At 32.3% G+C, this 14,130-nt stretch overlaps 2 protein-coding genes across 3 annotated transcripts; one reads left to right on the top strand and one right to left on the bottom strand.

The window, feature by feature from the left end:
* Window positions 1-527: 527 nt before the first annotated feature.
* Window positions 528-12,739, top strand: LOC124369509 (PAXIP1-associated glutamate-rich protein 1). Of its 2 annotated transcripts, none has more exons than XM_046827525.1 (2): window positions 528-1,390; window positions 8,666-12,739. In XM_046827525.1, the coding sequence occupies exon 1, from the start codon at window positions 900-902 to the stop codon at window positions 1,380-1,382; it is 483 nt and encodes a 160-aa protein (XP_046683481.1). In that variant the 5' UTR covers window positions 528-899; the 3' UTR covers window positions 1,383-1,390; window positions 8,666-12,739. The 2 variants fall into 2 exon arrangements, with proteins under 2 accessions (XP_046683481.1, XP_046683480.1); XM_046827524.1 differs by having other exon boundaries at window positions 531-1,390; window positions 8,663-12,739.
* LOC124369519 lies at window positions 7,075-7,601 on the bottom strand. The gene is made up of 2 exons (XM_046827539.1): window positions 7,452-7,601; window positions 7,075-7,254 (listed from the first exon to the last, which is right to left on the bottom strand). Exons 1-2 carry the CDS (start codon window positions 7,599-7,601, stop codon window positions 7,075-7,077), a joined length of 330 nt encoding a protein of 109 aa, XP_046683495.1.
* Window positions 12,740-14,130: the final 1,391 nt, after the last annotated feature.

Below are 14,130 nucleotides of genomic sequence, written 5' to 3'. Positions count from 1 at the left end.
TAAAATGGTTGATACTTATTAACTCCTGGATGTACGACTGTAAGACACCTAGCAAGATGCAGTAGATACATACAAAATTTTGGAATGACAAACATTTTTAGTTTAATAAAGCGTAAGTTTTAGGCCAAAGGCAAGCGATGATATCAGATAGAATTGAGGAATCCTAACCTCTAAGGATAATCAGCTTAATTGGTTGTTTATATGAACCAAGAAAATTGGATTGGAATCAAATTTAATGTAATTTGTCTATGTAAGTGTGTTTTCTTTATCTATTTAGTTCCTTGCATCTATTATAGTTATATAAATTTCGCCATTTTAGAATTTATCATACTGTTGCTTTCTGAAAAAAACTTCTCTTTTAACTATATCACTTTTCAAATCATGAAGAAAATCCGTCTTTAATATGTTGATTCAAATAATGATGACTCGATTTTAGATAGTGCTGTCGTGAAGTTTGTTCTAGGCTAAAATAAGACCCAAATCATAGCCTTTTGAACATGTTTCCATTGTTTATTATTCAATCTATGTGTGTGCGGCGGTTCCACCATTCAGCTGACTGAGACTGACATTAGTCAATTTATTTCCATCCAGTCGAGTTCCAGCTGTATTGGACTGTTGATATTTAAATAATTGGGTGTTCATGATGCTTATTCTTTGATTTCAACATTAGTTTTTATTTAAAACAGGAAACGACACGATTACAACATTCATTGTGAAGCTTACTGTTGAGACGAACAAAACAAGTTATTTGCACTGTTACAAGTTTTTAGTGGTGTATGGTTCTGAGTGGATTGCTATATATTGTCGTTTCTTTCACTTACTCTAAAATTTAATTCGGTAAACATATATTTGTTTTTTATAATAATTCAAATATATAACTAAAAACTTTAATATCTAACATGACAGAATCAGGACAAGCCGAGGCATGTAAGTCTACTCCAGAAGAAAATGAAGATGATGATGAAGATTTTGAAATGGAACATTCTGATGAAGAAATGAGGATGAAAGATGGTAAAGAATGGGAGCCGTCTCCAGAAGAAATAGCTGAACTCTTTGAGAGAATTGAAAAAGAAAAAGTATTGGAACTTGATTGGACAACGCCTGGACGAAGACCTCCAACACCAGCAGTAAAACATGATTCACAGAAAGAAGTAGATGATGTCGCTGAGGGTAAACAAGAAGAAAAGTCTGATTTTGATTTCCAAGATGAAATGACAAGTATGAAGTTGTCATCAAAAGCAATTAGACCAGCAGGTTCTGATGCTGGACCTAGAGGAAGTGCAAAAAAGAAAACTACCAGTCTTGATGCAATTTTGTCAAACATGGCTAGGCATAGAAAACTTGATATGATGGAGGATGATGACGAAGATCCTCTCCCTTAAAATACACTGTAAGTAACAACATTTTTAAAACAGCTGTTATTTTATATCTACCAATTTTAGATTATTAGGTCTGTGTGTGTATTGTGCTTCTTGCCATTAGTATCTTTTAAGTTTTATCAGCGGCCTATAGTTTAGCTGAGCTTTCCGCTGATAATACTGCATCAAACAAAGTTTCATGTAGCCTACTATTGTGCATTGTGGATTATCATGGTGTCAGATACTATCGTCAAGTTCTGAAAATTATGAGTTTAGAAAATGATGTACGTCTGAATGAGCAGTTTAAGATTTTTAAGAAATAAATTTATTGATTTTTAAAATTAAACATTACATTTGAGTGACATTGTTTGTTGTTTTTAAATCAGGAGACTTATAGTCTATGTAGGTGTTATCAGAAGTTATCAGGTGGTTTGTGGTCTAAGTAGGTTATACATATATGTAAAGTTAATAATTTGACTTATGAATGGCACATTAGACTATCTAATGTTGATACTCCCAGCACAAAATGCTCCTATAACCTTTGGTAGTGATCATATTAATAGGTTAGATGTTTTTGGTCACTTCAAAATTAATGATAGTTATCTTTATATCTACTTACAACATTATTCATCACAATTGTAAACAGTCACAGTTTGTTTATATTATTTTCAATAATCGGTGAATTTACAATATTAGTTTGCTGTTTAATGTTACAGTAATTATTTTATTTAGCCACTTCACATTATTTGCCAAAATTTCAACTTAAAATAAGAAAATAAATGTATATAATACTAGGAAAATACATATAAAAGATAGGAAAGCCTAAATATAACAGAAATTGCAATGGAAAGTCCCTGGCCATCTTTTAACTTTTAGGTTAGAAATTTTAGGTTACATATAAAATATTCCAACAATCTAGAGGACCGGGGGGAATCACAGTTTCTGGGTGGATAGCAAGCTAAATTTGAGCTCAGATCACATGAGAAAGGCTAAACTGAAATGCCCCTGGCCAGCAGTGCAGGTTTTACTCCACACTGCTGGCAATACAAATACTAACATCCTCGACTAGTTCCTAAATTCGAGCTCAGATCATGTGAGTGCCCCTTTTCACTCTACCAAAAATTCCTTAATAATAATTGGACATTAGAAAAGTAACCGGCCAAAACAATAATTAAAGTAATAAAATTTCAAAAAAAAAATAAAGTAACTGCTCTGGAAAACATGACTTTTACGATCCAGCAGTCCATAATGTTGACACAAAAATGGGAAAATATAAAAATAACTAATATAACCAAAAACAAGAAAAAGAAACATAATTATAAAGGAAAGAGATAAAAAAAAATAGAAACTTATGGAATATTCAATGATAAGGATATAACTTGGTGGCAGCTATGAAAAAGTGATGTAGCCATTCCAGTGGTTCATAGCATTGTTTGAATTGGAATTCGGCAAGATATCCAATAAAATGTCCTTTCTTGATGCCATACCGGGGAATGGTAGCCCATATCTCTCTCCTAACCCCTTCAACGGTGTTGGTATGTGCATCAGTCTGTGGATCTTTGAAGTTTACCGAATGATTTACTAGCAAATGTCAGTACCCCTCTTCATACAATCATAGGCCTTCCAGGAGTCACTGATTATATTCCACATAAACAAGGAAAGGATATCTTTATAGAAGGGTCAATACCTCCAAAAACCCACTGTCCCTCAATGCAATGACCCCGGTTATACTTTCTCTTGCCGAATTTTGCCTCTAAAATCTGTACAACAGATTGAGGCCCGCCAAGTTTTTCTGATGTTTCTATCATGTGAGGGATAAAAACTTCTCTAGTAAAAGAGTAGTGTAAGAAGAAAAGTGTTAGCCTGATATGAACTAGGCTTATTCTCAGAACATCCAAATAAATTAAAACGTTGTTCTTTTTGGTAAAGACCCTCCGAATTAACTTTTTATTGTTGTTGATTTATGTATTATAAGCTGGCTGACATCAGCAATAAGCAATATAAGGTTGGCTCACAGTTAAATGATGTGTTGAAAATTGTAGAACTGAATGTTGCTTTGCACTAAAAAGTAGTTGACTTGTATTACAATTTTTTATTTGCGCCTTTGTAAACCTAAGTGCAATACGTACCTACTGTAATAATCATTTTACACTTCGGCCGTTAATTTCATATCCACTCCTATAGACATACATACATACCATATATAAAATTAAATTAGGCTATTTCCATTTATACAAATCTGATATATATATATATATATATATATATACTATTTCCATTTATACAAATTTGATTAATATGTGTGCATATATATATATATATATATATATATATATATATATATATATATGTATGTTTTTGTTTCCTTGACATCAGCGCGACATAGTACATCCCTCGAGATAGTACCTATCAGTAAAATATCAAATTCTAGAGGGGCTGATCAGAAATATAAATTGAATTGTAATGGAAAGGCACTGCCGAAAAACGGGTTTTTATATGTTAGCGACAATCGGGACTATTTTTTTCGGTGAAATTACCTTAACCTGTGTTAGTATGCCAAAAATTACGGCGATCGGAGCGGTAGTCGCTGATCTTAAGATTTACCTTGTATTTGTCTATTGTTTGTTTATCTAAGCACATTATAGCCACAAAGAATGATAAATTACTGGATTAAAACAAATGAGCTACCAATACTTTTGAATTATATTTTAAACATACAATAGACAGCTAAATACCACTGAATAAACTGAATAAGTTTTAGGTCTAGACAAAATTGGTATAGTGAACATCTCTACTAGCCTTGATTATCCTGACTGCTTTTGCAGAGTTAAAATTAGCAAAACGGTTGAATAATGACCCCAATCAGTGTTACAGAAATACTAACGTCTGATGTTTTACATTTATTCTTTTGTATAGCCTCCTAATATAAAATTTCCTTGGACATTTTTGATCTAAGTAGTGAGTGGGGGATTGCTAGTTCAGAACACATTCTAATTTATTCTAAGTTTCTTCATTGTGGCTGTGGCTGAAGAAAAATCGCATAATGTGTACTACACTCACTGCCAACCTGTTGACCAACCACTTTGAAAGTTTTTGTTTCTCTTACTTAACAAGTGCCTTTTCCCAAATTTTGATTCTTAACACACTTAAATAGAGGTGGGTGAAATAAGAATAATCACTGCAATATGTTTCAATTCATCACAATATGAATCCAATTATTTATAACTCATTATTTAACCTTTTTAGGACAAAGTTTTGTAATTTTTTCTGGTATATAATTTTTAAGTGACTTTTATGAAGGGTGTACTGATAGATAAAATTGAAAATAGGAAAATGCAAATTTTTTATAAATACAATATAAGTATAGTATTAAAAAAGATATAAATCTCTTATTGTTCGTCATAAAATTATCTACAATATAACATTGCTCAATAATAATTTGATTGGTATAAAATATAAAAAATTACTTTGGTGTTTTTGTTTACCGTTGATATGTCATATAATGTTGTATATTACATTAGTTTACTATAAGAACAAAACAAATTTTACCATTGGAAACAACATTTGTCAGTTTCTTACTTTATTTTCCATAAGAGTACAAAGTTTTATGTTGATTGATTGGAAAATAAAAAACAATTACACAAGAATAGACAATACAAACGCCTGTATGATGACACAGCTGGAGTGATGTGATGCAACAGTTGTTATACAATGTGAAAAATGATGTAGATGACTTATACTACAACATGACTACATAAATATTTGTAGATAGATCATAGGATATACTTTAGCATGGAAAATCATGATTTTATAATGTTTCATGACTCATAAACATTAAAACAAAAAATGGGCTTTGGATAGTCATTTTTGGGAAGACTAACTACATATAGCTCACATCAGCTTCCTGGAAAACGAACTTTGCAGGATATAAATAGCCTGCTCATCCTATAGTGGTAAACCTTTATTTTTACCTGTGGCGTTTACCCCTTTCAGGCCCAGCCTTGTAATTTTTTTAAATAAACTATGATTTATTGTTAACTTTACTTCTTATGAGCCAAATAAATAACTGTATTTTTTTTGTATTTATTTATTTATGCTTTTATGGTTTTTTATGACCCACAAAATTTTGTGGCCTGGGTTTTAACCCTGCTTACCTGACTCGTCATTATGCACAGACAACAACCATATGCTTTGTAAACAGCAACACATTGTTATGCACTAATTATGGGAAGTTAAAAAGAAAACAAGTTAAATAACATCATGTATTGTATTAAATGTTGTTATACACTCATATAACAGACACACTTAATGTTATATTAACACGCATACTAAAACAATGCTCACGGACTTGACATTTTGCTTAATTAATGACATCAGAGTTAGTTTTAAAGTAGTTTAAAAAAGGGTAGATAGAAGAGAAAAGGCAGATTATGGTTATTTACAGTGAAAGTCTTTGAAACATGAGTTTTTTACAGAAAGACGCAAATATATATTACATTTAGTGCACCGGAACACGTGTTCGGCTTTTGCAGCCTGGGGCCCTGCAGTTTCTATTTGTGGATAGCTCGTTCCATCACGGGCCAGTGCGAAAAAAAACCCATCTTGCAGTTTCTCTTTGCAAGGTAGGGGTGCACAAAGAGTCTTCTTTGCAGGAGGTCCCTCCTCTTCCTCTGCTTCCTGATACCTTTTGGAAGTGGGCACGGCAATGAGCTTTTCTGCTATAGCTAGTCTTAGCTTCATTAAAATCTAGCTGATCTTTTTTGGGAATACTATTAGCTATAGCAGATGACCTGTACTCCATCCAGGAGTTCACTGCTGCCAGATCCATAAAATGAATGATGACTTTTAAGGGCCACTTTTTGGTCTTGAAAAATGTCCTGTATGCTTCCATCTGCTGGTCGCAAATGTCAACACCTCCCATTTTTTCATTGTACATTTTTACGACGTTTGGGCAATGAACATTTGAATAGTTTTTTTCTTTTTTGTCCCACCTTTTAACTTCGTGTACTGGTTCCACCCCATAAATATTTGAAGCCATAAGCACAGTCTTGTTGTCTTTCCACAGTCAGACAAACACTTTCATCCCCTCTGACTTTTTGGACGGATTCCCCCCGAATCATTTCACTGTCTTTTGGAAACTGGACTGCTTTCCCAATTCTGTTACCCATTATAGTTCCTGTCCCAAAAAAAAAACCTTTTTCCTTAAGGGCATCAAGCAAACTTAGTGTAGAAAAATAGCGGTCATAGTGAAGTCGGGAATTAGCTGGCAAGGTTTTTGGACAGGTGCAGGATTACATTTGCACCCAAGAACCTAAACCACTGTCTTCCCAAGGAGTGGTTTTTACCTTGATACATCTCAAAGTCTACAACTAGACCACTTGATGTTGTGCAAACAAAGTTTTTTAGACCTACTGGTCTAGGTTTATTTTTTACATATTGTCTACTAGGGCAGGCACCAAGAAATGGAATCATCTGCTCGTCGATGCTGTAATCTCCTGTTTGGCGAGGCAGATACCAAACAACGGTTTTCTGACAGCATCTATAATGGGTTGGACTTTCCAGAACTTGTTTTGTTTTGTTTTTTTGTTTACAGTATTGTTATCAACCAAATGTAAGTTTTGCCTTAGCTCTGTAAAACCTATTCCTCGACATGGCATCAGCCACAGCTGGCAGTCTGTACTTTTGGTCCCAGTACATTCGAAGAGTCTTGGGTATCTTATAGTACCCACATGATCAGTTGGATCCCAAAAAACTTTTTTAGTTCAGATAGTGAAGTGTTTAGCTCTTTACCTGCAGTCATCAAGCTATACTTATTAGACTCTACAGCCATTAACTCAAACAGCTCTTCAGTAAGGTACCGTCCAAAGTATTCACTAGGGCCTAGAAGTTCCTCCACCTGTAACAACAAAACAAATCTTAGTCTGCTAAAAGAATATTTTTTGCAGTACATTTTTTTTAGTTCTTTCATTTTGTACCTGACATAACATCAACAATAATCAAACTAAACAACTTTGCACGAACTTGACTTTGATTCTTGAAAGTTAGGTTTTGATCTGGCCTAAGTTTAATAATGTAGGCTACGAGAATACTTACTGGAAGTTCAATGATGGGTGCCACAATTGGCGTTTCCCAAGGTTTTATTCTCCACCGTTGTCTGAGCTTTTCTTGTTCCATCCGGACTTGTAGTGGAATGTCAGAGTTCAGTGGTGATGGACACCGTTGTGGTGTCTGCTTCCATTTCATTAGCTACAGCTAATTGCAGTTGTGGCACATCTTCTTCATCAATATCAAAATCTTGCAAATCAGAGTTCTCCAAAAGCTCTAATAGCTGGTCGTCATTGAGAAAGGACAAATTGTCAACTCCTAAAAAGATACCACTTTGATTAGCAATTTTTAACATTTACTTGGGCCTACAACAGATTTTCAAATGCACCAACTTTTTTAGGACTAGGCCTATGTAAATACCATGTTAGAGTAACCACAATTTAGGTACCACTTTGTATAATCTAATTGCATAACTTTAAGTTATTATTAAAATAAGTATACAACATAGTTTTAGTTTCGTAGCAGTACTTAAAAAATAAAAAAGTAGGGCTGCAGGCCCAGACAACAAAATTTTGTAGGTTAACTTTTACTGTCATTTTACAGATAATTAAAAACAGTGTTTCATCATTTAACTACTATCTTTGTATTCTTCATTTCTTTCTTAACCAAAACAAGGCAAGCTAAGTTGGTTTTGATTAGTTTTTAATGTAAAAAACTTGTATATTTACCTGCAGCGTCAGCACACAGCGTCATCTTGGATAAACAACAACATACAAAATAGTTCTCACAACTTGCCACCAGGCTGTAGCACACCAAACAGACCCAGCTGGTTGTGTTCAGTAGAACCTACAAAAATCTTGTGATGTGGGTCACAACTTGTAAAAAGGTCTATGCTGTGAAGAATAAATTTTTAACTGAACCCACAAAATATTGTGGTCGGGGCCTGAAAGGGTTACAACACTTGAGTGATTCCTGCAACTTGACTTCCCACTCAGTTTTGTTTGTTGCTTTAATATAGGTCATTAAATAACAATTAAGATAAATTTGTATTATTTTTCTTCACTTTTCAATCATACAATCTTTCAATGTTGTGTGATAAAATATGTGTACTGGAACAGCTAAGCTACACTTTTTCTATCAATAACAAGTCTACCATCTCAGATTTACATTTAGGGTATAATCTTGTTGCAGCTGCTTTTAATAGTTTTATGAAAACTTGAGACAAACCTGAGAACTTAGTGAATCTGTACTTGTTTCAGGAGAACTCAGGAGAAAAATCTTCAGTCACAAGTTGAATGGTGTTCAAACAACATTAAAAATATGGTAGGATATAGCTCAGCATTTGTTGTATAGTTCAACCCTGTTGTACTATTACATTAAACTTTAATACGTTTGCTCTCCAGGAAACACGTAACAGTTATTATTGTTAGCCTATTTTATTTTTGTGCTTAGAATGGCCAGTAAGGTATTTCAGATCTTGACAGTTATTAGCTATGCTATTCTGTATTTTTGACTGAGTTAGTTTTAAGTTCTAGCTCTAGATATGAGTAAAATGATAAATCATAGTTTAGTATTATTTTAATGTTAGAACAACAATTCATTACAATTCATTAACTGAAAATGAGAACATCATCCTTCAAATGACATTAAATATTTCCTTCTCTTATAGTTCTGAGTTCACCCACCTTGTCATAAGAAATAGGCTGTGGTCAAACTAAAAATATTACAAACACACATGACAGATTAAAAACATAAAAATCACCAAAATTGGCCATACTATGTTATATGGATTATGCATGTAATCAATATAACATTAAGCTTAATAAGACCATGTGAAAAGTCCATTTGGAGTGATGTAGCTTGACTCCAGTTATAGCTATTGGAACTCATCACAGCCTACTTCCTAAGACAAGGTAGGTAAACTCCAAGGGAAGGAAATATATTATTACCTCATCTAAAAACAATATCTTTTAGAAAGAAAAAAAACAGAAAAAAAGTCTCAATACTAGTTTTGGAAAGATTGAACAGTAAAACTTGTATAAGCAGTTTAAGTAATATATCACTTCAAGAGAAAATAGACCTGGTGAATAAACAAGCTGAGGAAGCAGTTCGAATTGCTGATCAGCATTTTTTGTCATTTCTGGGCATTATATTGCTATATTTAATTTATACAAAGGTGATGTCTACTATTCACCAATAATACATTTTCTCTTTTCAAGGTTGTCAATGAAGATAATTCCTTTAGTGTCCAATAACACTGATGTCATCACCTTTTCAGTAGATGAATGTTTTTTGCCATTTTGGAGTTGCTTCTCCATGTGCTGTCCCTAGTTTTAACTGCTGTTTTATTTCAAGAGTGTGTTAATATGTGTGAGTTTTATTCATCATTATAATATGGTACAAAAATGCCACTGGATTTGTATAAAAAACAGTAGTAAGTAAATGTTGCACTCATCTGTGCAAAGTTTTTTTTATGTTGAATTCAATCAAGTGAATCCACTTAGTAGTTAAAAAGTCTGTGGTCCTTGTTATTTGTGAATTTTCACGTGCCTGTGAATTGAAAACAAATCATGGACTTTGTCAATAATGTTATGTATATCAGAAGATTTCAGGGCTCTATAATGTTATACAATGCATCTCTAATGCTTGTCCTTTCACAGTTCATATTTTTTACCCAGAGCTTTACAATTTCATGGATAGAATATAATGTAGATAAATTCCTCTAGTACATTTCCCTTGCTGTTTTCACTTACAGAAAAAAATCACAACACATTTCAATTTAGTTTTTTATTATTTTTTACTCAAGACACTGGTTACTTAAACAGCTGCTAACCAACAAATAACTCTGTAAACATCCTTGAAATCCTAGATCATTTAATTTCAGGAATGATTCTTAAGGACTAAATATGTAGGCCAGCAATATATATATATATATATATATATATATATATATATATATATATATATATATATATATTAATAGTATGTATTAGGACTAAATATTGAAACTTTAGTTCATTTACTGTAATTAATTCCAATATATATTTGGATTGTGTTTTGTTAGTTTAAATGAGTTCCTCAATTATGTTTATTTTTCGGTAATCATATATTGTCCACATTTCAACCACATACCTCTTGTGCCTCTGAACACTTGTCCAGTGTGCTCCTTCTCAAAATGCTAAGCTGTAAGCATCAGATATTGCCAAATTAGAATTCATTGTAGTAAAGAATAAAGATGTTTTTCCACCAGAATCACTATTTTGAAATATGTCCTAAAACATACGAAGGACTCAGGGAAATACCATAGCAAGATATTCTTTTGTCCAGTGCAAGGATGTAACTATAAAGACTGTTAGCTATTAGCTAGGCCATGTGCAAGTAGAATAATTTTTAGCTCAAGTGTGTAACATGATTTAAAGCAGTTACCTTGTTATTAAAATGTGTGTTTGAAACAGTATAGTATACTCTACATAACTTAAAGGTTGTGTCATTTTTAGGGTTGAGCATATCATACTGGCTCAAACACACATTTTAATAACAAGGTAACTGCTTTAAATCATGTTACACACTTGAGCTAAAAATTATTCTACTTGCACATAACTATATGTGTAACTATATCATTTAATATATCCAGTTTGTATTTTTTTTAGATAGTTAATTGAATTTTAATTTTTGTAATACTGGTGTAACTTTTCAAACTTTTCAGAGCAGAGCAAAAATGGGTTTTCCTATTTGTTGTCCTGGGCCTCATTGTAAGAAAGCCAATAGGAATTTGTGTTATCCTGTTTTGTACTGTACTATATAGTATGACTTAGTTTAAGATCAGGAGGAAGGGGAAAAGAACTCACTAGCTATGAGTGCTGGTTTCCTCATAAATAATGATACTGTGTTTAAGCATATTCAAATCACTAAATATTATATTTATAAAAGGGAAAACTTCAGAAAAAAATAAAACCAACAGAATTGTGGAAGGTTAAGATTAGAGTACTTGACTTACATTATTGTAAAAACAATTATCACCTAGCCTAAACATTACTTTTGCCTCCAAAAGTGGTTATATTGAATAAATAATGTTACAATACTTAATCTTCACACTTCGTTTTTTGTTGTACTAAATTATCCAGATACGGGTTTGGTACCCCATCATCAGATCCTTTGTTGAAATAGTGTTCAACACGTTGTCTGGTAATTGTATTGCAATCTTATTTATTCAATTGCCTAGTCATCAGAGACCCTAAATGATAATGGGACATAGGTGAGGGTTACTTGTTTTTGTGTTAGCTAGCACCCCAACAAGAACATTCTGTATTGTTTCATTTAGAAAATGCGGCATTTCATTTAGACTAAAGAACCGATAACATTAAATCTACTTTTCCAGAATATTATAATACAAAACTCCAATGTTGTTGTATAGGAAAAAGGTTTGTGACCTTGAGTACACATTCCTGACATATCATTTTTAGTGATCTGTGCTGGAACCATCACATTCTCACACATACACATATGATGTTGATCATATTGATACATACATATTAGTTGATTATTTTATTTTTTATCGTGTTAAAACACAAGTCCTAAGTGGGATTCAAACCTAGGCCTCTGAAATAATAAGCTATCATGAGTACAGATACAGAAGGATAATTTAGCTATTAGGGATTCCAAAGTGGAGGCTGTAGAACAAGACAACACTCACAAATGATTTTGAAAGTGCTAATAGTTTGAGTATGTTTCTGTTGAATTATGACAATACTTGTAACTCAAAAAGGTGAATATTAATTTGTTAGAAAAATTAGACAGTGGGTGAGATCATTAAAACCTGCTTTCTATACCGACAAGTGTTTACAACATAAAGAAACAAATCATAGTAATTATTAATGTAAAATCACACGTGATGTGATGAGTTTATACTTTGTTTTATTTTATGAACCGTGATGTTTCAAAAAATCAACAGAACATTTTTTTCTTTTATTAATAAATTGTTACTATTTTAAAAACAGATACTGAAATTGTATGATTGGGTTACAGCAATATGGCACTCGTAGCAGGAGAATTCTAATCCCTATAGTAAAAAATTTGAAAATATACAACATTCACATAAATGTGTTCTACACTTAAGCCTGTTCACTATGTCAAATGCAGCGTTAGTTGTAAGTATAGTATTTAAGAAATAAAGACTGTGAATTAGGTAAATCATACTCTTGTTGATGGACCTTTTACAATATCTATTATACTAAGTTTAATATTTTCATAGTTTTGTGTAAGTGCCTGTTCTGTAACATATTTATGTGTTGTTAATTTTGTAAATTTTTAATATGTCAATAACATTTTAATAAGCATGTTTTGTCCACTTAGTTTTCTCCTTTGGCCCAAAAGGATTTTAAAGATGCTAATTTAAGTAAAGCAATAATAGTGATATGGAAACTAAAGGTTGGATTGTCATAGTCTAAGTCCAAGGACAAGCTACCAGTCAACTACCTCAAATAATATGGAGATTGCAATGAAGTATCCCAATTTGCAGAAAAACTCAATATTTTGATTAATAAAAATGGTTTATTTATACAATACATGGCTTATTGCTCAGCTGGAATCAATAGGCATGTTCTAACCCCATACTGTTATTGCTTGAACTAACAACACCAGAACTGTACCACTCCACACATAAAATAACAGACCTGTGTCTTCAGCATAATTTTGTACATTTTTCCTAAAATACTATTAATTTGAAAAAGGCCTCGGTTAACCCGGTGGTTCAGTTAACAAACTTTTATTGTACCTCAATAATACTTTGTTCACTCCTAAACACTAGATGTAAAACATGTAATTATTTTTCAAGTAGTTACAACATTAATAAGCTGAATTTATTATAATCACACAGAGAAAAAATAAACATTTACAACAGTGGCTTAAAGCAAAATCTTTTTAATATAAGGTTTAGTATACAAAATTACCTTTTTATAATATTGTGATGTTGGAAAATAAATAAATAAACTAAACAGTGACTTCTGCCTGTAATTGGCTGTACAAATTTAACTAACTCAATGTTTCGCCTTATAAATCTTGAAAAGACATTAATGTTTCAAATTCCTCGATAGCATGTTCTACTAATTCTCTAAAGATTAGTGCAGTTTTAGGTTCACGATGTTTCTTCAGTATTGTAAGCATACTCTTTACTTATTAATTTGTGCAGTAATTGTTACAACAGTTCCAATCCATCCACACGTTCAGGTCATTATGCAGATGTTTGAAGATTGTAAGTGAAATAAATAGACATGATTTTGAAATTATTTTTAGTTCAAGTTAAGGTAATAGTAACTTTATCTTTACCAGAGGATTTTTTATATTCATATTTTCCAAAGGTGTTGGTAGAACTCAGCCTTGCTTACTGCAAATACCATGGTTCTGTAGAATTCTCAATTATATGCAGAGACAGTCATGTATGTTACTTTTTGTTTGACGTAACAATCCTTAATCGAAGGACTGATTGTAACTGCCCACTTATTGATTTCCAATAGAAGAACTACTCTGGAAAAGGCTCATTTAACAGGGTTCTATATTGTATCCATAATAAAGATATTATTTGCTCATTTTTTAAAAATTACCTCATATTGTTGCTAATTGGAATTGACAGAAAGGTTATAAGCACGTAGCTGGTTGAATAGTATTGTGTTGTATTTATTCAGTATCAAAGGTTTTCATTTGACATGTAGCTTAGTGAATATATTACATC

The sequence above is a fragment of the Homalodisca vitripennis genome, chromosome X, assembly GCF_021130785.1.
Source record: "Homalodisca vitripennis isolate AUS2020 chromosome X, UT_GWSS_2.1, whole genome shotgun sequence".
Lineage (NCBI taxonomy): Eukaryota > Metazoa > Arthropoda > Insecta > Hemiptera > Cicadellidae > Homalodisca > Homalodisca vitripennis.
Note: the sequence above shows the minus strand (reverse complement) of the source record. Positions and strands in the feature narration are given on the sequence as shown.